Source organism: Equus caballus, chromosome 16 (assembly GCF_041296265.1).
Source record: "Equus caballus isolate H_3958 breed thoroughbred chromosome 16, TB-T2T, whole genome shotgun sequence".
In the NCBI taxonomy this organism is placed as follows: Eukaryota; Metazoa; Chordata; class Mammalia; order Perissodactyla; family Equidae; genus Equus; species Equus caballus.
The window spans coordinates 54907392-54928863 of record NC_091699.1 but is presented as its reverse complement, the minus strand read 5'-3'; the positions used below and the strand labels follow the sequence as shown (position 1 = coordinate 54928863).

Genomic DNA, 21472 nt, shown 5'->3' with positions numbered 1-21472 from the left:
TGCTGCTACACCCCCATGCCTTTCTCCTGGTTACTGGCTGACCCTAAGCTGATCAATCATGATATCTGCCCACTGTCATGGCCATCAAGACTGATCCAGGGATGGGCACATGAACGTCATCAAGCCAATCAGAATCTTTCCCCAGGATTTTTCTCACTGGTGCTACCTGGAAAAATGCTTTCACCTCAAATTGCCCAGGCTATAAGGATGTATGCTGGAAGCCACCATGGCCATGTCCCCTGCCCCCCATGGAGAAAGCCCACCTGATTTTGAGTAATGTCATGATGATGTCATTCTATCAAAATACACATTTTTCTATACTCCATGAAATAATCTACTCCTTGTTTTCCACACACACACACAAAAAAACCCTTAGAATTTCAAGAAATTTGTTTTCAAATTCTCAATATAGATAGATTTTGTTACCAAATTCTGGTAATATTTCTGTTTCTGTCTTGTGGGTCCCAAGATTACTCCAGGTTTGGTGATTGGCTAAGAGGACTCACAGCTATGATTTATTATAGCAAAAGAATACAAAGCAAAATCAGCAAAGAGAAAAGGCACGTGGGGTGAAGCCCAGGGGAATCCAGGTTCAAGCTTCCCTTTCCCAGTGGCGTCATACAGGACAAGCTTACTTCCTCCAGGGATGAATTGTGACAACATGTGAGAAATGTTGTCTACTAGGGAAGTTCATTAGAGACTCAGAGCCCAAAGTTTTATTAGGGGCTGGTCAGTATGCATCCTCTGCCCTAGCACATACCAAAATTTCAGATTCCCAAAAAGAAAGCAGGTGCTCAACATAAATCATATTATTTGCACAAATAGTTTAGCCATAGCAAGGCATTTTTATCATTTAATGAAAGTTTTCTAGAAGTATAGGAAACTGATTATCATTCAAGTTCCCAGATTCCACCCAAAGGCCTACCTTAGAAGCAGGCCTTTCTGAAGATAGTCTCAGGCCTAGTATACTAATTCTTTTCTGCACAATTTCCCATTTAAGATCAATAATATCCTTTTATTTAAAAAATAGTATAAGTAAATAAGGTAGAATTGTATATATATCTTCTCATTGGGTTCCTTTTTTCTCCTTTCTTTTACCTCTTTTCTCTCTTCCCTAAGTTATAAAAAATGTAAAATCTACATTGTGTCTGTGTGTGTTGGGGGGGCAGGGTTTGGAGCAGGGATCCCTGCCTGAGGCTGAATTGTGTATTACAGAGGATATACTGCAGGAGCTGAGAGGCAATAAATTGACAACCAATACACCATACATTGGGATAATTGCATGCCTTTTCTTTAATCTGTTAATATGGTGAATTATAGGACTAGATTTTCTAAAGTTAAACCATCTTTGCATTCTTGAGTTAAAGCCAATTAGTTCATGAGCATTTTGGGGTTTAAATAATGCTAAACTCCATTCCTTAATATTTTATTTGCATCTTTAAATCCGTTTATAATGGGATTGGTCTCTTTCTTTCCCTGTCTTTGTCTGGTCTTGGCATCACTAGATAAATTAGGTAGCTCACTCTTTCTTCTTCTATTTTCTGATTTTTTTTTTTTTTGGTTGAGGAAGATTGGTCCTGAGCTAACATCTGTTGCCAATCTTCCTCTTTTTGCTTGAGGAAGACTGGCCCTGAACTAACATCTGTGCCAGTCTTCCTCTATTTTGAATATGGGATGCTGCCACAGCATGGCTTGATGAGTGGTGTGTAGGTCAATGCCTGGGATCCAAACCTTCAAACCTCAGGCTGCTAAAGTGGAGCATACGATCTTAACCACTACACCACTGGGCTGGCCCCTATTTTCTGAAATATTTTTATTGAGAAAAGGATTACTGATCCTTGAGGGTTTGGTAAAATTTACCTATGAAACAATTTGGACCTTTTGTTATTTTGGAAAGGAAGACTATGTTCTTAATGGTTTTATTATGAATAATTTCAAAGATATTTAAAGGTAGAGGACATAGCTCAAAAATCTCCATATCTCCCTATCATCTAGATGCAACAACTAACATGACTTTGCCACATTTGTTTTACTCATTATCAATTTAAAATTTTATTTTCTTTCATTTTTCTTTCATAAAATATTTTAAAGCAAATTCCAGGCAGACATCATGTGTTTTCATCCCTACATACTTCAGTATGCATCTCTAAAAAACCAAGGATACTTTCTTACATAACCAAAATTTCATTATCACATCTAACAAAATTAAATATATTTCCTTGGTGTCATCCAATATCTAGACTATAATCAAATTTCCCATTTGGCTGTGTCACAATGTCTTTCACAAATGTTTGGAGGGCAATTAGGGATTACTAATTCAATTTCTTCAATGGTTACTGGTTTATTCAGGCCTTCTATCTCTTTTGAGTCAATTTTGGTAATTTCTATTTTCTAGGAAATTATCTATTTTATCTAAGTTTCCCCAGTAGCACTTCTGATTAGTTTTGCCAGAGTCCTACCCACTGAAGTTCCAACTGTTGGTGTGATCCCACTCTAAAAGGCTGAACATTCAGAATCATTACCTGAAATTTCATACTACCGGGGTTCTTCTTCATAGTTATCAAGACCAAATTAAGCTTGAGTTTGTAAAGTGCTTGGATATCAATTTTCTACCATTCTTGAGGACAAAGGAGGAGGTATCAGTCCTTTAGGTGTACGCTAGGCCCAGCAGTTGCTTTACTTTAACCACAGACCAAATAGCATACCTTATCTTCAAATCATCTGAAATATAATTTCAACTCACAGGACAGAATAAAAGAATTTTGAGCAAGGAGGAAACTTAGGTCTTTCATCCTGCTGATTTCACAGATGAAGGATTTGAACTCTAGAGATCAAAGTGATTTGCCCAGGCCACCTAACTAGCGGCAGGAAGGAGACTTTGGAGTGTCAAGATAAGAATGAACCTCCAGAGATTTCAGTACACCCCAAATTAAGTATTTCATTCCTGAGCTCTAAAGCCTACTTACATGGAAGCCAGCTGCTCCAAACCACAGCAGTTACAGAGTTGGGCAGTGCTCCCATCCTTTCCTTTCACAAATCTTTGTAGGAAAGTTAGCTTTACCAATGCATTTCATCTCCAAATAGGCATGCACATTTCGTCTTTTTTGAGAATAACTGGTTAACTGTAACACTGTAAGAAAAATCAGACCCAGCATCACTAGCTTCTCCATTCAGCCTAGGTTACAAATGGGAAACCCGAGAGGCTGTTGCTCTGATAGAGATACTGTACGATCAAGGAGGTAGAACTCGCAACCTCTGACAGGGATAGCACTTCTGTGATGGCGTGGAAGTGCCAAAGCTCTGACTGCCCTTTATACAGGCAGCACAGGCGCAGAAACAGTTTAGAAAGTACCTAAGTAACCCTGATTTTGAAATTTACTATAAAGCTACAGTAATCAAAACAGTGTGCCACTTCACACCCATTAGATTGGCAATTATTAAAAAAATGGAAAATAACAAGTGCTGGCAAGAATGTGGTGAAACTGGAACCCTGATGGACTGCTAGTGGGAATGTAAAATAGAGCAGTCACTATGGGAAACAGTGTAACAGTTCCTCAAAAATTAAAAATAGAATTAATTGGCTTATGACCCAGTAATTCTACTTCCTGGGTATATACCCAAAAGAACTGGAAGCAGGATCTCGAAAATGTATTTGTACATCCATCTTCATAGCAGCACTATTCACAATAGCCAAAAGGTGGAAACTACCCAAGTGTCCATTGACTGATGAATGTATAAATAAAATTGGTATATACATACAATTAAATATTATTCAGCCTTAAAAAAAGAAGGAAATCTTGCAATATATGACCACATGGATGAACCCTGAGGACCTTATGCCAAGTGAAATAAGCCACTCACAGAAGGACACATACTGCATGATTGCACTTAAAAGGTATCTAAAATTGTCAAACTCATAGAAGCACAGAATAAAACGGTGGTTTCCGGGGGATAGGTGAGGAGGAAAGGTGGAGTTGCTAATCAATGGGTATAAAACTTCATTTATGCAAGATGAATAAATTCTAGAAATCTGCTGTAAACATTGTGACTACAGATAACAATACCAGGGGCCGGCCCTGTGGCCCAGTGGTTAAGTTCACGGGCTGTGCTTTGGCAGCCCAAGGTTCCCCAGTTCGGATCCCAAGCACAGCCTACACACCACTCATCAAGCCATGCTGTGGCAGTGTCCCACAAAGAACTAGAATAACTTACAACTATCTACTAGGGCTTTGGGGAGGGAAAAAAAAGAAGATTGGCAACAGATGTTAGCTCAGGGCCAATCTTCCTCAAGCAAAAAGCATACTTTAATAAAAAAGGCAATACCATATTGTACACTTAAAAATCTGTTAAGAGGGTAGATCTCATGTTAAGTGTTCTTACCACAATAAAGTAAAACTAAAAAAAAACGAAAGTAGAGAGTGGTTGCCAGAAGCTGGGTAGAGGAGAGAATGGGGAGTTATTGTTTAATGGATACAGTTTCAGTTTTGCAAGATGAAAAATGTTGTGTGGATAGATGGTGGTGATCCTTGTGCAAGAATGTGAATGCACTTAATACCTGTGAAATGTACACTTAAATGATAATTTTATGTAATGTATATTTTACAATTTTAAGAAAATAACTAAAAGCAAACAGTGCGGCCCTGGCCCTGGAAATACATAGATCAATGTAACAAAACGGACTCCAGAAATAGAACCACACATGTGTGGTCACAAAGCCAAAGTAATTCAATGGATAAAGACAGCTTTTTCAGCAAATGGTGGTGGAGCTACTGTATATCACTGTAGGAAAAAAAAAAAAAAGAACCTCAACCTCTACCTGACACCATAAGGGAAATTTCTAACAGACTGTAGACTTACACATAAAACGTAAGACTATAAAACTTCTAGCAGAAAACACAGGAAGAAATCTTCACGAGCTTGGGGGTAGGCAGAGATGTCCTAGCACAGAAAAAGCACAAACCATAAAAGAAAAAACTGATCAAATGATTTCACCAAAATTAACGACTGCTTTGCATAAGCTACTGTCAAAACAATAAAAAGACAAGGCCCAGACTGGGAGAAGATATTTGCAGTTATGTACATCTAACAAAAGACTTGCACTCAAAACATACACATATCATCTCTTTAACAAAACATTGGTATCCAAAATTCTTGCACTCAATAAAACGAAGAACGCGATTAAAAAATAGGCAAAGATCTTCCAGTGACTCTTCACAAAAGATGTAGAATGGCCATGAACAGAAACAGAACAGAACGGAAACAGTGACGCTGGCGCCAAAGAGGGAACGAACCCACACCTCAGCCCAAAAGGCCTTTGAAGTGAGACAACCAGTCTAACAGGAGGATAGCGTCATAACTGCTCCTTGCGAAAAAGAAAACAAGCCAAAAGATAGATCGGTTTACTAAGCCTCAACACTTATCCTCAAAACTCGCTCGCATCTGTCGACAAGAAGAAGCCTGGCGATATCAGGAAATACGTGGCCACTCACGGCTACTGAGAAGGGACGAGAGCAACTAGAGAGCGCAGGCGCGCCAAGGCTCCAAGATGGAGCGACTGACTCCAGCGGTAAACGGGGAAAGGGGCGGGGCCAAAAAGGACAGGCGTAGGTATAGGAGCGCCAGGCCTGAGGCTCCTCCAGAGCTACCAGACACGCCCACGTGGCGCGCCCACTTCGGTTAACCACCCCCTTCGAGGCTGTGATCTCGCGGTATTTGTCCCAACTCTCGCGGGGTTTAGCGTGGCACTGGGAGGCCAGGCCTGCGGGAGCGGGGTGGTGGTCCGTTAGTGGCGTTGGGCTCCGGCCCCGGCGGTTGCGCTTTCTGTTTAGCTCACCGGGAGCTACTCAGGCTGGAGGCCAGCCAGGTGAAGAGCTCGCTCGCATATGTGCGCGCGCTACACGGGAGCCGGGAGACCCGGGGCGGGGGGTGGGGGGGCCCCTGTCTCGGCCTCCCGCCCTGTCGCGACAGGCCGGCGCGAGGCGACCGTGGCACGGGCTCCGCCCCAGCCCCCGCCCTGATCGCTTTCCTCCCCCTCTCTCCCAGCTCTTGCCGCCGCCTCGGTCGCGATGGGGGCGCAGGACCGGCCGCAGTGCCACTTCGACATCGAGATCAACCGGGAACCGGGTGAGCCGGAGGCTGGGGAGCCCTGCCGGGGCCTGGGCTGGCCTTGGGGAAGGGGAGGGGTTCTACCCTCGTCACCCCTCCCCCAAGCCTTTTTGGGAGCGAGTGGGCACAGTCAGCGCTCCCTTTTCTCCTGAGCGAAAGCCTGGAGAGGAGGGTGGCCCGGGCACACCACTCCCACCCTCCTGGGAACGGGCCTCGCCCTCCCAAATCCCAAATCCCAAGGCCACTGCACCCCCAGACTGAGTGTTCGTACCATGCCTGGCCCCAAGAAAAGTGCAGTCCTTTCGGACTTTTTCTCTCTCAGTGTCTCTAGGGGGCAAACACTCCCAATTCCGATTTCTGGCATCTTGCTCTGTACTGTGAGGTTTGGACGCGTACATTCTCTATTTCCTAATCCTTGTATATCATTAATAGGTTAACTCCAGTTCTGTTTTTCCTTAAGTATCTTTAGCCAGAATTTCTTGATTCGTGGGAAAATGACTTAGCGAAAGTCTTGTGTGATAAACCAAAGCATTCTGTACCAACGGCCTTGCAGCATGTGTGCGCTTAGCGTTGTTTTGTTTTTAGGGAATCCAGCCATTCGTAAGGGTATTTTGTTGAAAATAAAATATTTTCTCCTAAAAGGTAGTTGCTTTATTCTGAATAGCAGTGCGTGCAGGGTTCCAAACTGTTTTCATGACTTTTTAAAATATCTGTGCTAGAAGTTTTAATTGGAGCATATATGCAGTCTTTGTGCAGATTCTTATTGAGAGCCTGCTACTGTTCTAGACTCCGGGGATATAGCAAAGAGTAAAACAAAGGCCTCTCTTGTAGTTTATATTCTACTGGGGAGAGACAGACAATAAACCAGGAAAAAAAAATACTGTGGCTTGTAGTAGGGATACTATTTTAATAGGTTGGTCAGAAAACACCGTTTTGAGAAGATGACATTTAAGCGGATATCTGAAGGAAATGAGGAGGTGAGGTATGGTTCCTGGTAGAGGGAATAGTTAATAAAAAGGTCCTGAGGGAGGAGTGTAGTTGTGTGTTTGAGGAACAGCAGGAAGCCCAGGCTGGCTGGAATAGAGGGAAGAGAGTAGCAGGAAATGGCTCTGGGCTTTAGTCAAAGGACTTTGACTCAGTGAGATAAGATATTGAAGGATTTTTTTTTTAAGATTTTTTTATTTTTTTCCTTTTTCTTCCCAAAGCCCCCCAGTACATAGCTATATATTCTTAGTTGTGTGTCCTTCTAGTTGTGGCATGTGGGACGCTGCCTCAGCGTGGCTCAGTGAGTGGTGCCATGTCCGCATCCAGGATTCGAACTGCTGACACACTGGGCCGCCTGCAGCGGAGCGCGCAAACTTAACCACTCGGCTATGGGGCTGGCCCCTGAAAGATTTTGAGTAAAAGAATGATGTGATTTTAGAAATTTTGTTGCGTTCTCTCTTTTTAATATTTTGACCCTTAATGGATCTTAATCCTTATTCTGTAGTGAATCCATGCTTATAGTGAAAACAGGGCTTATGTTATTTTAAGAATTAAAAATAGCAGACTCCTGAAAAGTAGAAGTAAACCAAACACAGGTTCTGTAGTCATGTGAAGTGCTGCTTTCCTGGTACATGTTTATATTCTAGATTTGCAGATAATCTTTGTTGTGAGAAATCTCCAGAATATGTTTGGTAAATGTTGAATAAACTTCAGTCCCCAACATCTAAGGTAATTTGTTGTAATACCATTCTGACAGAAATGATTAGCACTCTTGAGACAGTAAATCATATATAAAACAAGGAATGATTACATTGTTCTAGGTTGAACCACTTGATAATTGGCAATTTTATATGGTTCAGTCTCATATATAATACTTCTCTAGCAGTTTTTCAGTATATTATCTAAGTAGATAACTTGGTTTTTACACAACTTTTTTTTTCCCTCTGAGGAGGATCCACCTGAGCTAACATCTGTTGCATCTTCCTCTATGTTGTATGTGGGCCACCGCCACAGCATGGCCACTGACATACAAGTGGCGTAGGTCCGCGACCGGAAACCAAACCCAGGCGGCCAAAGTGGAGTGCTCCAAAGTTAACCACTAGACCACCAGGCTGGGCCAATTTTTATACAACTTTTAAGGATCACTTCAGTTGTTTGAAGTGAGGTGTCTTGCTTTGTAGGATTTGACCATTAGTATGTATGTCATTGACTGCTTATTCAAGTAATACTCTTGACTTCTTATATAGTTAGTAATTCACTTGATGTAAATACAAAGTAATATCTTTGATTTACCTTGATAAGCAGAGATCCTTTAAGAGTGACTCACCTGGAGAGATCAAGATGTATTGATAACAATTTAGTTGAATACAGCACAGTATGTATTCTGTTCCATTCCTGTCGGTGGAAATTTGTATATTTTATAGCAAACAAGTTAACTAGACTTGAATTATAAAGCCACCAAATGAATGCACATATATATTAAAAGAGGAAAAGTCTTTAAATTGTATATGAGTTTTTCTCTGTGAATCCAATAAGATGGTTCCTATTTGAAATAATTCCATGACTGTTCCTTAGAATTTTTTTTCAGAAGATTTTTAACTAAGATTTTAATTTCTTTGATGGTTATAGAACTATTCATGTTGTTATTTCTCCTTGAATGAGTTTTGATAGTTTGTGGCTTTTAAGAAATTGGTCCATTTTATCTAAGTTGTCAAATTTATGTGCATAGAATTGTTCAACATTGTCTCTTAATGTACTGCATGTGGGATCTGTGGGATACCTCCTTCGTTCCTAGTGTATAAATAAATAGTAATTTATGCCTTTTGTCTTGTCTCCTTGGTGAGTTTGGCTAGAGATTTATCAATCTTATCATTTCAAAGAACCAGATTTTTATTTCATTGATTTTTTTTCCCCTATTGTGTTCTGTTTTCAGTTTCTTTGATTTCTGCTCTTATCTTTATTTCCTTTCTAATGCTTGCTTTGGCTTTATTTTGCTCTTCTTTTTCTAGTTTCTTTTCTTTTCTTTTCTTTTTTTTTTGCTGAGGATAATTTACCCTGAGCTAACATCTGTGATAGTCTTCCTCTGTTTTGTATTTGGGTCACCACCACAGCATGGCGCCACTGAGTGGTTCATGTCTGTGGCCAGGAACCAAACCCAGGCTCCTGAAGTGGAGCACACCAAGCTTAACCACTAGGCCACAGGCCTCCTTCTTCTAGTTTCTTAAAGTAGAAACTTGGATTATTGACTTGAGACCTTTCTTTTCTAATATAAGCATTTAATACTATAAATTTCTCTCTTTATGAAAGACCCCACAAGTTTTTGGGTCTGTTAGATCTACTTGGCCAACAGATTTGTTCATTTCTTCTGTATCCTGGCTGATTTTCTGGCTACTTGTTCTACTGATTATCATGAGAGGAGAGTTGAAGTCTTCAACTATAATTGTGGATTTGTTTATTTCTCCTTTCAGTTCTATCAGTTTTTGCTGCATTTACTTTGAGGCTCTTTTGTTAGGTGGATGCGTTTATGTACTGACCTTTTTTATTCCTGGTAATTTTCTCGCTCCAAAGTTTTCTTTGTCTCATATGAATACAGCTACTTCAACTTTCTTTTTATTATTGTTTACATGATATGTCGTTTTCTATCCTTTTACTTTTAATCTACTTATATTATTATATTTAAAGTGAGCTCCTTGTAGATAGCAAATAGATGGGTCTTTTGATCCATTCTCACAATCTCTATATTTTAATCAGTATATTTAGATAATTTATGGTTAATATAATTATTGTTATGTTTGGATTTGTCTATTTAATTTTGTTTTTGTTTTTTCTCTTTTTATTCTGTTCTCTTTTCTTGCCTTCTGGATTATTTGAACATTTTTTAGTATTCCATTTAAATTTTTCTCTTGAGTTTTTGATGATATCTCTATATAGTTTTTTTAGTGGTTACCTTAGAGATTACAGTATATATACTTTGCTTTTCACAATGTACTTAGAATAAATATTTTACCACTTCGAGTGAAATGTTGAAACCATCCCGCCATAACACCCCTTTACCTCTCACTGTATGTTGTATTTGTCATATGTATTACATCTACAAACTTTGAAAACTTTTGCTTTCAAACGTCACACATACTTTAAAGAGCTTAAGAAGAGAAAAAAATACTCTCATATTTACCATTTCAGTTGCTGTTTGTTCATTCTTGAAGTTCCAGGTTCCCTCTGGTATCATTTCCCTTCCACCTGAAGAATTTGCTTTAAGCATTTCTTTTACAGATGATCTTCTGACAGCAAATTCTCTTTGTTTTCCTTCACCTGAGAATTTTATTTTGCCTTTATTCTTAAAAGATATTTTCACTAGGTATAGAGTTCTGGGTTGACAGTTATTTTCTTTTAGCACTTGAAAAATGTTTCACTGCCTTCTGGTCTGTATGGTTTCTGATAAGAATCCATAGTCATTCAAATTGTTGTTTTCTCATACGTAATATGTTCTTGTCTGGCTGTTTTCAAGGTTTTTACTTTTGATTTCAGCAGTTTAATTGTGATGTGTCTGGGTGTGAATTTCTTTGTGTTTATTCTCTCTGGGGTTTGCTGATTCTCTTAAATCTGTGTCTGTCTTGCCAAATTTAGGAAGTTTTCAGCCGTTATTTCTTCAGCTATGTTTTCTGTCCAACACTCTTTTTCTTCTCTTTCTGGAACTTTGATGATATGAATATTAGACCTTTAGGTATTACCCCCACAGGTACCTGGGGGTCTGTTCATTTTTTTTCCCCTCAATCTTTTTTCTCTTTGTTTTTCAGATTGGATAACTTTTATTAATTGGTCTTCAAGTTCACTGACTTTTTTTCCCTCTCATCTCCATTCTGCTTTTGAGCCCACTCAGTGAATTTTTAATTTCAGTTATTGCATTTTTCTGTTTTAAAGTTTCCTTTTGGTTTTGCTTGAGGCTTTCTATTTTTCCATTCTTTTTTAGGAAGATCAGCCCTGAGCTAACATCTGCTGCCACTCCTCCTCCTTTTGCTGAGGAAGACTGGCCCTGAGCTAACATCCATGCCCATCTTCCTCTACTTTATATGTGGGACATGTACCACAGCATGGCTTGCCAAGCGGTGCCATGTCTGCACCCAGGATCCGACCTCGCAAACCCTGGGCCACCAAAGCAGAATGTGCGCACTTAACTGCTGAGCCATTGGGGCCGCCCCTCCATTCATTTTAAGAATGTTTGTCCTTACTTAGTGGAGTATGGTTGTAATAACTGCTGTAAAGTCTTTAATAATTCCAACATCTGTATCATGAAGTTGTTTTCTTTGATTGTCTTTTCCCTTATGAGATATGAGATTTTCCTGATTTTTTAAATGTCAGTAAATGTTGAATTACATCCTGGACATTTGTATATTTTGTTATATCACCCTAGGTCTAGTTTAAATCCTGTGGAGAATGTTGACTTTTGTCGTTGTTGATGATGATATTATTATAGCATGCAGTCAGCTGGCTTAGGTTCAGCCTGCAAGTTCCTACGCACCTTCTGTTTAGGATCAGATTCATATATACATAGTTCATGGATGAGCCCAGGAGGTCATATACCACTTTATGAGATTATTTTCCTGAGCTCCCTCTTCTTTGAAATCTCCCCAACACATTCTGGCCCTTAGGGCCTCCATTTTTTGGTCATCTGGCTTAAAAGCCAGGGTTTTACTATCCCTGCTCTGCCAAGTACTTCCCATGACTGTGTTATCTGTCTGTGAGGCTAACTAGCAAGAGGATAGAGAGTGAAAAAGCATCAAGGATTCTTCCTATTTTCTTGGAACCACAGTTTGTCTAGTCAAAGAGAAGGGTTCCCATCCCTTGGAGTTTTATGTGCTTGCCCAGTCACCAGTGCTCTCACTGCCACCCCACTGTGGAATTGCCTAGGAGCTGGGACAGGAGAGAATGGAAAAAACAGACCAAAAAAAAATGAGATTTTCCCCTTTCATTCTGATCTGTAGGGGTCTCTTTTCCTGCTCCCAAAAGTAAAATAGAGGACTTCTCTTACAACACTTTCTCTCTGTACCCAGTGTGCAGTTCCAGGTTTCAGGTTGATTTGATTCCAGGCCAAGAGATATGGGAGGGAAAACAAAAACAAAATTCATAACAGGACTACATAGAGGAATACAGCCCCTTTCCCTCCATTTTAAGTAGAACATTACTTATTTTGTATTTGTCAAAGGCTTAAAGTTGGTTTTTGAAAATGGCATCCGGGGTATTTCTTCACAGGAATGCTTGCCTTTGGAATTTTTCTTTACGTGGGCCTGAGAGCAGTGTCATAAAACCCTAGCAGTTTATCAAAATAGATAAAAATGGGGATATAGTTGAAATCAATGTTTTTACTTTACTGCGTAAGATTCACTTGGATCCACGAAACTGAACTGAAAATGTATCCTGAGTCAGCCCTGATGGGCCTGCTGGTTAAAGATCAGTGTTCTCACTGCTTTGGCAGCCTGGGTTTGGTTCCTAGTGGCAGAACCAAACCACTTGGCTGTCAGTAGCCATGCTGTGGTGGAGGCTCACACAGAAGAACTAGAAGGATTTACAACTAGAATATACAACTTTGTACTGGGGCTTTAGGGAGGGGGGATAAAAAAAAGAATGTGTTCTTATTAAATATCATAAATGTATTTGGAAGTGTTACCAAGAAATTAGTTTTAAGTAAAGAGGTAGTCAAATGTTTGAGTACTGCTTGTGACATTGGGCAAGCCAGTTGACGTCTTTGTAAAATGGAAATACTGCGCAGTTTTGTCCTAATGTGGTTCTGAAGATAGCAGTATGGCATTCAAAATTACCTGTTAAACCTTAGACTCAAACTCAAGATAGCTTATGTTTAGACAGAGTGAGGCACGTGGGATCTGATTTGTATTGAAGGAAGAGGAGAAATGCGTCCCTCATCTCAAGCTCACCCTGGGTCATAAACTCATGAATAGAATAACTGGATGCAGTGGTCTGCACTGTTTAAATGATTTCTCCCCTTTTTATATACTCATAAATTAAATAGGACTCCAGTGTAATAATGCCTACCTAATAAGGTTGTGGGGAAGAGTAATTAAATAATACAACCATTTGTTTTACAGATTGTGTTTTTGTAACATGAATTTATTCTAATGGGATGGATTAATTAAAGAGCACAATTTTAATTAGGCAGACTACTGTTTGTGTTAATAACACAGTCAGATAACAAGATGGGGAAGTAGTGGTGTGGGAGGGAAGGGCATTTGAGCAGCACTGATGTTTTGAGTTGTTCTTGTCTGTCCTAACAGTAATTTGAAAGAACGTAGAAAGGATTATGTTAATGAGAGTGCTGAGAAGAGAGGCCAAAGTGAGGTGTGATCAATTGTGGTATTTCCTCAATGATGTTTAAGTTTTGTAATTTACACTTATAGTTAAAAGCATGCCTTTATTATTGATACTCCTAAAGAAAAAATCATTCCTACTGCAACCTGAAATTCCCTTTTCCCCCAACTCTCATTTTCCCATGGAAACAGTTGTTTTTATTTGTGATTTTTTTTTTCTTTTGGTGAAGAAGTTTCACCCTGAGCCAACATCCATTGCCAATCTTCCTCTTTTTTTTGCTTGAGGAAGATTAGTCCTGAGCTAACGTGTGTGCCAGTCTTCCTCTATTTTGTATGTGGGATGCCTTCACAGCATGGCTGATAAGCAGAGTGGGTCGATGGCCAGGGTACGAACCCACAAACCCAGGCCGCCAAAGCAGAGTGCACGGAACTTTAACCGCTTGACCATGGGGCAGGACCCTATATGTGATTTTTGATAGTGCAATGTTTCTTAAAATTCTGTCATGTTATTGCAGAGCCGACAAAGCACCTAATACAGTACCTGACACACTTTTTTTGAAAAGTCATTTTGATTATTCATGTGCATGAACATGAGCATGGGCACTGAGTTAAGTGGGGGGCTTTCATATTAAGGTATTGTGCAGACAGAGCTTTGTAGATTAAGCCGTTTTGTTCACACTTTAGAAAAAAGGCTTGTTTCAGGTTTTTGTAATCAAGAAAGTTTGGGATTTTTCCCCCCCTTTTTTCCTTCATTTTTTAGAAACTAGGCCTGGAGAATCCCAGTAATAACGGGCCTGATTGGATGGTCTTGAAGACATTTGGGTTTTTGTGGGGACCTTGAGGAGGGAAAGTTCACTTCTTAGCACCTTCCTTTCTCTCCTCTTTCTCTGCCTCAAAACACCAAGTGAAGTATACAAAGATTTTTCTTCTTTTCTACTTTAACAATAAGGTGGCTCTTCCTTGTCTAACTCCCATCTCCTACCCTGGCTTGAGTCCCTGTGCTTTTCTGTTATTTTTCTACCTTTGTTGGTATTCATCTGTCAGTGTTGTTGCAAAGGGAATTCTGACGTTGGTGGTATGAACTAGCTGTCCAGTATGATTCCTTACAGTTCTGATTTGTACATCATGTACTTGGGATTTTTGGCTCTGGAGAGTCTTAAAGCTTTCCAGAGTGTATGTGCTTCAGCCTGATTCTTGATAGAACATAGCACTTACACAGGTGGTCACAGGTTTATCAAACACTTATCTTACTAGGAATAAAAGCAGATAGGAACTAAAAAGATTTCTTTAGATAGGGAGAAAAGGCTCAGGGTGGAAAGGGCCAGACTTGGGTGATTGGCAAAGTTATCTAAAACTGAGGAATGCTTTCAAGATTATCTCAAAAATTACATTCAAAACCCCTAGTTTTGAATTCCTTACTGTGTAGGCCTTCCTACAGGTAGTCCCTGATTTTAGTCACATTGTGTTCCAAGAGACTGTCTTAAGTAGGTTACCATATAGTGAAGTACTGAATTCCTGCTTCTCATCTTTACACTTGAGCAAACCACTGAAGCCTGTTTTCTAATTAGGTAATGTGTAAGTAGAGGGGTAAAAAGAGTAGATTCTCTGTACTTAGGTTGGGTACTCAATATAAAGGGAAAAAGGCAAGAGTTTTGTCCCTAAATTAAGCTACAGGAAGGGATCTTCGTAAGTACTGTAGTTAATGTAAAGACTGCCATTTTTATCACAGAACTGCAGTGATACTAGCAGTTTGGAAATGGTCCAAACAGACAAACCAGGTGTAGTATGAACAGCTACCCCTGCTCTGTCTCTGCCTCCCTTGTCTTGCATGGCTGTAGTCACTGCCGGAAAAACTTGGTGCTTTTTTAGAAATCTGATGCCAGGAGAAGGAGGAGATGGTAAAAGGCAGGAGTAGCTATAGGGTAGCAAGCTTCTGCCCCCAAATAATCATGTTTCCCAGAGAGCCTGAAAGTTTCTACTTCACTGTTACATACTAATGTGAAGTTGATAAGATTAATTTGGGCTAATAAGTGTCCTTTTTTTAGGAATGCTCTCACCTTTGGGAAAGTTCATTTTCGTACATGACCTAAACTCATGCAGCAAGATGGCTTTCTTAATTGCTTGATGAGAGAGCCACCTGGGAGTTGTGTTTGGGGCAAGGGAAAGTCAGTAACATTAGAACCTGGGAAGGCAGCAAGTATATTGGAAAAAGCACTGAATGAGGACTTGAAGAGTGGGCTCTGGTTCTGGCTCTGCTCATTTCTACATAGGTTGCCTTTGATAAGTTCCATTATTAATAGCTGAGTGTACTTGAAACCAGAGTAATAATCTTGGCTATGATAATAACACCATATGTTGGCAAGGTGTCTTAGTCCATATAACATTGTGATGTCAGATTTAAACCTATTTAATAGACGAGAAGGCTCAGGGCGGGTAATTGATTAGTCCAAGGTCACATAGCTAGTAATTGTCAAAGCCAGAGCTCTAGCCTAGGATTTCTCTCTTATGCATTATACGATGGCTGCTGTGCAAATCCTACGGTTTAGTATTGTAAAGTTCCTTGGAGAGTAAGTAGGTCAGGTTTGAGGGGAGTGCTGAGTAGGGCAGCATTAGGATACTTGATGGCCAGAGAGTAGAGCACCTAAGATAGGTAAGCGGATAGATAATAGCAGTAGAGAATTCTTAAACAAAAAACCAAAAACTTATTTTTCAAATGTGTCTTCCACTATCGTTGTGTACAGAAGGGAATGAAAAACTCCTCTATTACTTTTTCCTCCCTTCCTAGAATTTAGGCTAATACTATTAGTTATTTGCTTAATTACATCGGTATTGTGGATCAGGCAGGCTTTTTTGGCTGTCCTCAGAAGTTGATCACGATTTATAACATTGTTTCTGTTAGAAAATGCTTTCCAAATTCCAGACCACCAATTTAAAGATTTTTTACACATGTAAGATTTAAGATGGAGACTGCCACTGATTATGAATGACGCATTTAGAGAAAGAAAGGAATATCACAATCAGTAAAGTTAATTTGCAAGTTCTAAGCTGTGTGACCTGAACTCTTGCTGCATCTCTTTGGCTCATTTTAAGCTGAAAAGGGCTTCGTTGTTTTTTCTGTTAGTAAAAATAGTACATGCTCGTTTTAAAAATTCCACTCAAATTTTTTAAAAAGTAAACCTGCTTTAAAATCTTGTCATGCAGAGATAATCATAACTAACCTTTTCTGAACATCTTACCTGAATTTTATGTACAAGAATATACACATTTTTTAAAAATATCATGTGCTACATCCTTTTTTGTGGCTTGCCTTTTTCTCTTAAACAGCATGTTCTGAACCTTTTTCCATTTCAGTAAGTTAAGCTTTATATAATCACTGTTAGTGTCTATAGCTTACCATCATATAAAAGTATCTATATTAGTTAGAATATATGATAGTGTTGGTTGCTAATAACATAAAGCTGAATAACGTGATGTGCACATAGTTTCAAAGTATCATCCCACAGATTATTAATTCTCAAGGGGGGAAAGTAATTTTACAATTGAGAAAGTTGGCTAATACTTTAGCATCACCAGTAATGGGTCAAACTGATATGGGATACCAAAAAAAGGGATAGAGATGGGGACTGTTTTAGATTGAAAGAGACCAAGGCCTGACAGCCAAAGTAATTTATAATCCTTGATTAGATTCCTGGATTTAAAAAATAGATTTAAAGGGCATTGTCGAGACAGTAGGGTAAATTTGAGTATGGACTATGTATTAGGCTATATTATTCATCACTATTAACATTTCTTGGGTGTGACAATGGTATTGGGGTTAAGTAGAGGAATATCCTTGTTCTTTAATAGTTCATACTGAAATAATTAGGGTGAAGCGTCACAGTGTCTTTGACTTTCTCTTTGTTCCAGAAAAAAATTGTGTGTGTAGAGAGGGAAGGATAAAGTTAATATGGCAAAACATCTCTATAGATTTAAAAATTTCAAAGTAAGTTCATGGGGTGGAGGGAATTGCGTGTTCATTCAGATAAACCTTCAGGATCATTTTGTCATGTTCTTCTAGTACTTTTAGTACTTTTAGGGGGTAGCATTTAAATGAATATAGGTTACTTTAGGGAAAATTTGACACATTTGCAATTTTGAGACTTCCTGTTTAAGAACAAGGTATGTCTCCCCTTTTATTCAGGTTACCTTTATGCCTTTCAGAGTTGTAGTTTTTTTTTATAGGTCCTGCACTCTTGGGGCTAAGTAGCTAAAATGTTTTTGTTGCTGAGAATGTGAGTTTTATTCTGTTACTTTTTCTACTGGTTCTTGTTGATGGTAAGATAAATATCAACAGTTTCACTGTCTCCGTTTCTAGGTGTACAGTTATGTCTTTCAAATAATGATAAATTTGTTCTTTTTATTGATACACATACCTCTCATAGGGTTCTTCTGTGTACTGCATGGGCTACAGTTTCCAGGACAGCATTAAACAATAGCAATACTAACAAGCACTTTTGACTTGTTCCTTACTTTGATGGACTTACTGAACTCTTTCTCAGGCTTTGGTTTCAATTTAATTTGCTTCATAAAATTTGTTAAGCTTTTCATCTGTTGCTGTGCCCTGAAACAGTTGAGATGATAATTATACTTTAATGTTACTCAAACCTTAGAAGTAATTTACCCATATCTGAAGAGTTATTTAACACCATTCTTTTGGATAGTTACTTAACATTTTCGTTTCTTTCTTGAGTTTGTTTTTCAGTCTGTATCAGCATGGAGTTGTAGTCCATACTTATAATTCCTTTTCCTAAACTTTGGTATTCCTCTTTTATTTTTCCCCCAGAAGAGCTAGCTTTGGGATTTATTTATCAAGTCTAACATCTTTTTGGTTTCTTATTGATTTCTGCTTTTACTTTTATTAAAACCTTTTTTGTATTTTCCTTAGGTTTGTTTATTGCTTTTTTATCTTCCTGAGTTGAGTGATTAATTTGTGTTATTCATTAATGAAAATATTGAGGGCTGTCTACATTGATAGGGACAAAGAAGTATTCAGCACTTTTTTGCCTTGTGAGACCTGGCAGCCTTAAGATCTGGCCTCATTCCCTGACATCCTGGTTCCTACAGCTCTTTGATTCTCTCATCTACACCCCAGTATCCTTGTCAACTAACTACATGAGCCGATAAATAAATTCTCTTTTGAGTTTTTGCTTGTACTGTCTGCAGAACACTTTTATCTGGGTGTTGATTGACATACCGTGAAAAAAACTTTATGTACCTGAAGAATTATACAGCTGTTTTGGTCTTCTCTTACCTTATCCTATATCGTATTTATGTGTTTTTGCTATTTCCTTTCTTTGGTTTTATATTTTACTGTGGGTTGTTCTACCGGTAATTTGAAAGACGTTTAATATATTTTTACTTCTACTGGTGATTACATATTTAAGTATGCCTAAACCCGTATTTCCTCTTTTATCTACGTCAGCAAAGTCTACCTGTTGAATCCTACTATGAAATATGAGAAAATGTACTTTCTATCACTAAGTCAACCCCCTCTTGTTGGTTTTTATTAATACAGTATGTACTGTGATTCCCTACGGCCTCCCTCCAGTTTAAATTAGTTTTACACTGTGGAAATGAAAAGCTCTTGATAATATATTTATTAAGTTAATAAAGCATCATGTGCATAATATGCTACCCTTTTTATTTAACCAAGGAATTGCTCATTTTATTTTATTTTAAAATTGAGATATAATTGACATATTAGTTTCAGGTGTATAGGATAATGGTTTGATATATATATGTTGTGAAATGGTCACCACAATAAGTCTTATTAACATCCATCACCATACAGTTACAAATTTTTTTTCTTGTGATGAGAACTTTGGAGATCTACTCTCTTAGCAGCCATGCTACCGCCTCAAAAAAAGAAGAAGAATATATCGATATTTGCTTATGTGTACAAAAAGAAAGTGGAAAATACACATGAAATTAATGAAAGTAATTACCTGTTGACAGAGGTGGCAACGAGACTTCTCATTCTTTAGTTTTTTCCAGTGTTTGGTTTTTTAATCATGAAAACATTACCTATTAAAAAGAAAAAGAAGATTTTTAGAAAGTATCTAAAAATAGCAAAAAGAATTCACCATTATCTATTTTGTTTCCCAATAACTATAACATTTATATTTTATTTTATAACCATAATTACCACAGTTATTTAGATTTAATTCTGTGTTGTAATGGATTCAGTGCTCAATGCCACTCTTTTCTCTCTTTTTTTGAGGAAGATTAACCCTGAGCTAATATCCATTGCCACTCTTCCTCTTTTTGCTGAGAAAGATTGGCCCTGAGCTAACGTCTGTGCCCATCTTCCTCTACTTTATATGTGGGATGCCTGCCACAGCATGGCTTGATAAGTGGTGTGTAGGTCTGCGCCCAGGATCCGAACCAGCGAACCCCATGCTGCCGAAGCAGTGTGTGCAAACTTGACTGCTGTGCCACCAGGCCTGCCCTGGTGCCACTCTTTTCTTACTAGCTTTTTCTCATTAATCCTTTGAGTCATATCTTAGGGTCATATTTCAAATAGAGTTTTCAAGATAAAGTCTAATTATTATATTTCCTTTGCTAGGTTTAGAGTTTTTTGTTCACAGCATATTAGTCCCTTTAAGATGGTAGACAGTGTTGTGTTATCTCCAGTTTCTAATGTGAGGTGTCTGAAGCCAGCCTAATTTCTTTTTCTTTGTGGGTGACATTATTCTACTACCTGGATGATAGAAGGATTCTTTTCCTTTATATGTCTGAAAATAAATAGCTTTTATTAGGCTATGTCTTGATGTTTTTCCACTTGTAATAACTTTTCCTGGTATGTAATGAATACTTCTGATATCTATATTTAGATATTCCTTCATTTGTATTTCATTAATCACTATCTTGGAATAATTCTGTTTCAAGTGTTTTTATTGTTGTTATTCAAATATTGAGCACTTTTCCTGTACCAGGTACTGTACAAATGAATGAGGATAGAGTGGTGAGTAAATCAGACACAGTCCATATCCGTCTGCCCTTCCATCAGTCAGGCCTACGGGTGGATATAAGTGCGCTTGGTTCATACCACTGATGGTTTATCACATTATGTAGCAATTTGTATCTGTCCTTCCCAGCTAAGATATGAGCTCCCCAAAATGGCACTGTATCTTACATACTGTTGGACAACCTGACGCATGAGGAAGATCTCAGTAAATAATGTTTGAGTAAATGGCCTGATTTTGTTGAAATGCTGCACCCGTCCCTTAATTTTCTCCTAGATTTTGCTCTCTGTCTACCCAGTGTAATCTCTTTCTATCTTTGCTCTTTTCTTCATCCCTTTCTTGTAATTGTAAATGAGATTTTCTTTGCCTTCTGTACTGTGTCTCCCACAATATTTTTTCAACCAGTGCTCACTTTTCCAACTACCATATCTTTTATGTCCATGATATATGTTTCCTTTTTTACCACTGCACCTGCAATTCCAGCACAGCTGTCTCTGAGAACAAGGAACAATAGTATTACTGAAAGGTGATGTTCAATTTTATCCAGATTCAATGTACTTGCTGATTTTATTCCTGCCACCTAGTGGCCAATTGGGATTACAACATGACATGGGCATGTCTTGGCTTTTCCTGTCTGTAGCTAACATTTAAAATGTGTTGATATTACCTGATTAATCTCAGTATCAATCCCCTGTCTTAGTTATTTTTAAGGATCTGCATGTTGGTATACTGGAGTTAAGTTCAGAAGCCATTCTTGCTCTGTCATTTTTGTCCTTAGCCATGTATTTTTTACCCTAAGAGCATCATACTAATGCTTATACGAACCAGTTTCAGATTTTAGTCTTACCATTATAGAACAGTGTATTTATTGGAATAGCAGTAATTCCTTGGAATAAATCTTAGCATATATAAAAGATAATATTACTGATGGTAATGACTGACTCTGAGAGATTACTAAATCCCACTAAAATATAAGTAGTGTTGAGTAACAAATATTTCTGAGATCTTATTCATTCATTCAGGAGCAGCATTAGTTTTCAAAGAGAGATCAGCAGAGTT

At 38.5% G+C, this 21472-nt stretch overlaps 2 protein-coding genes and 1 long non-coding RNA gene across 22 annotated transcripts in view; 1 reads left to right on the top strand and 2 right to left on the bottom strand.

Annotated features, from left to right (window-relative positions):
- SEC22C (SEC22 homolog C, vesicle trafficking protein) overlaps positions 1 to 5540 on the bottom strand; it is a 48985-nt gene extending 43445 nt beyond the window's left edge. Inside the window, exon 1 of the mRNA XM_070237917.1 lies at positions 5490 to 5540. The gene's annotated coding sequence lies outside the window, so the exon portion shown is untranslated. The remainder of the gene's footprint in view (positions 1 to 5489) is intronic.
- Positions 5541 to 5705: 165 nt separating this feature from the next.
- Positions 5706 to 21472, top strand: part of NKTR (natural killer cell triggering receptor) — a 52057-nt gene continuing 36290 nt past the window's right edge. For 13 of the 20 annotated variants that reach the window (XR_011426950.1, XR_011426948.1, XR_011426951.1 and 10 more), the window contains exons 1-2: positions 5712 to 5863; positions 6043 to 6123. Coding sequence is in view for 4 of the 20 variants with exons in the window: in XM_070237907.1 (XP_070094008.1) it covers positions 6066 to 6123 (58 nt within the window). In the remaining 16 variants the exon portion in view is untranslated. Of the gene's footprint in view, positions 5864 to 6042; positions 6124 to 21472 lie in introns of all 20 variants that reach the window. The other 7 variants (XM_070237905.1, XM_070237908.1, XM_005600797.4 and 4 more) reach the window with 3 other exon arrangements.
- Positions 7265 to 10389, bottom strand: LOC138918056 (uncharacterized). The gene is made up of 3 exons (XR_011426957.1): positions 10265 to 10389; positions 8417 to 8484; positions 7265 to 7491 (listed from the first exon to the last, which is right to left on the bottom strand). It is a non-coding gene; the product is annotated as an uncharacterized lncRNA (long non-coding RNA).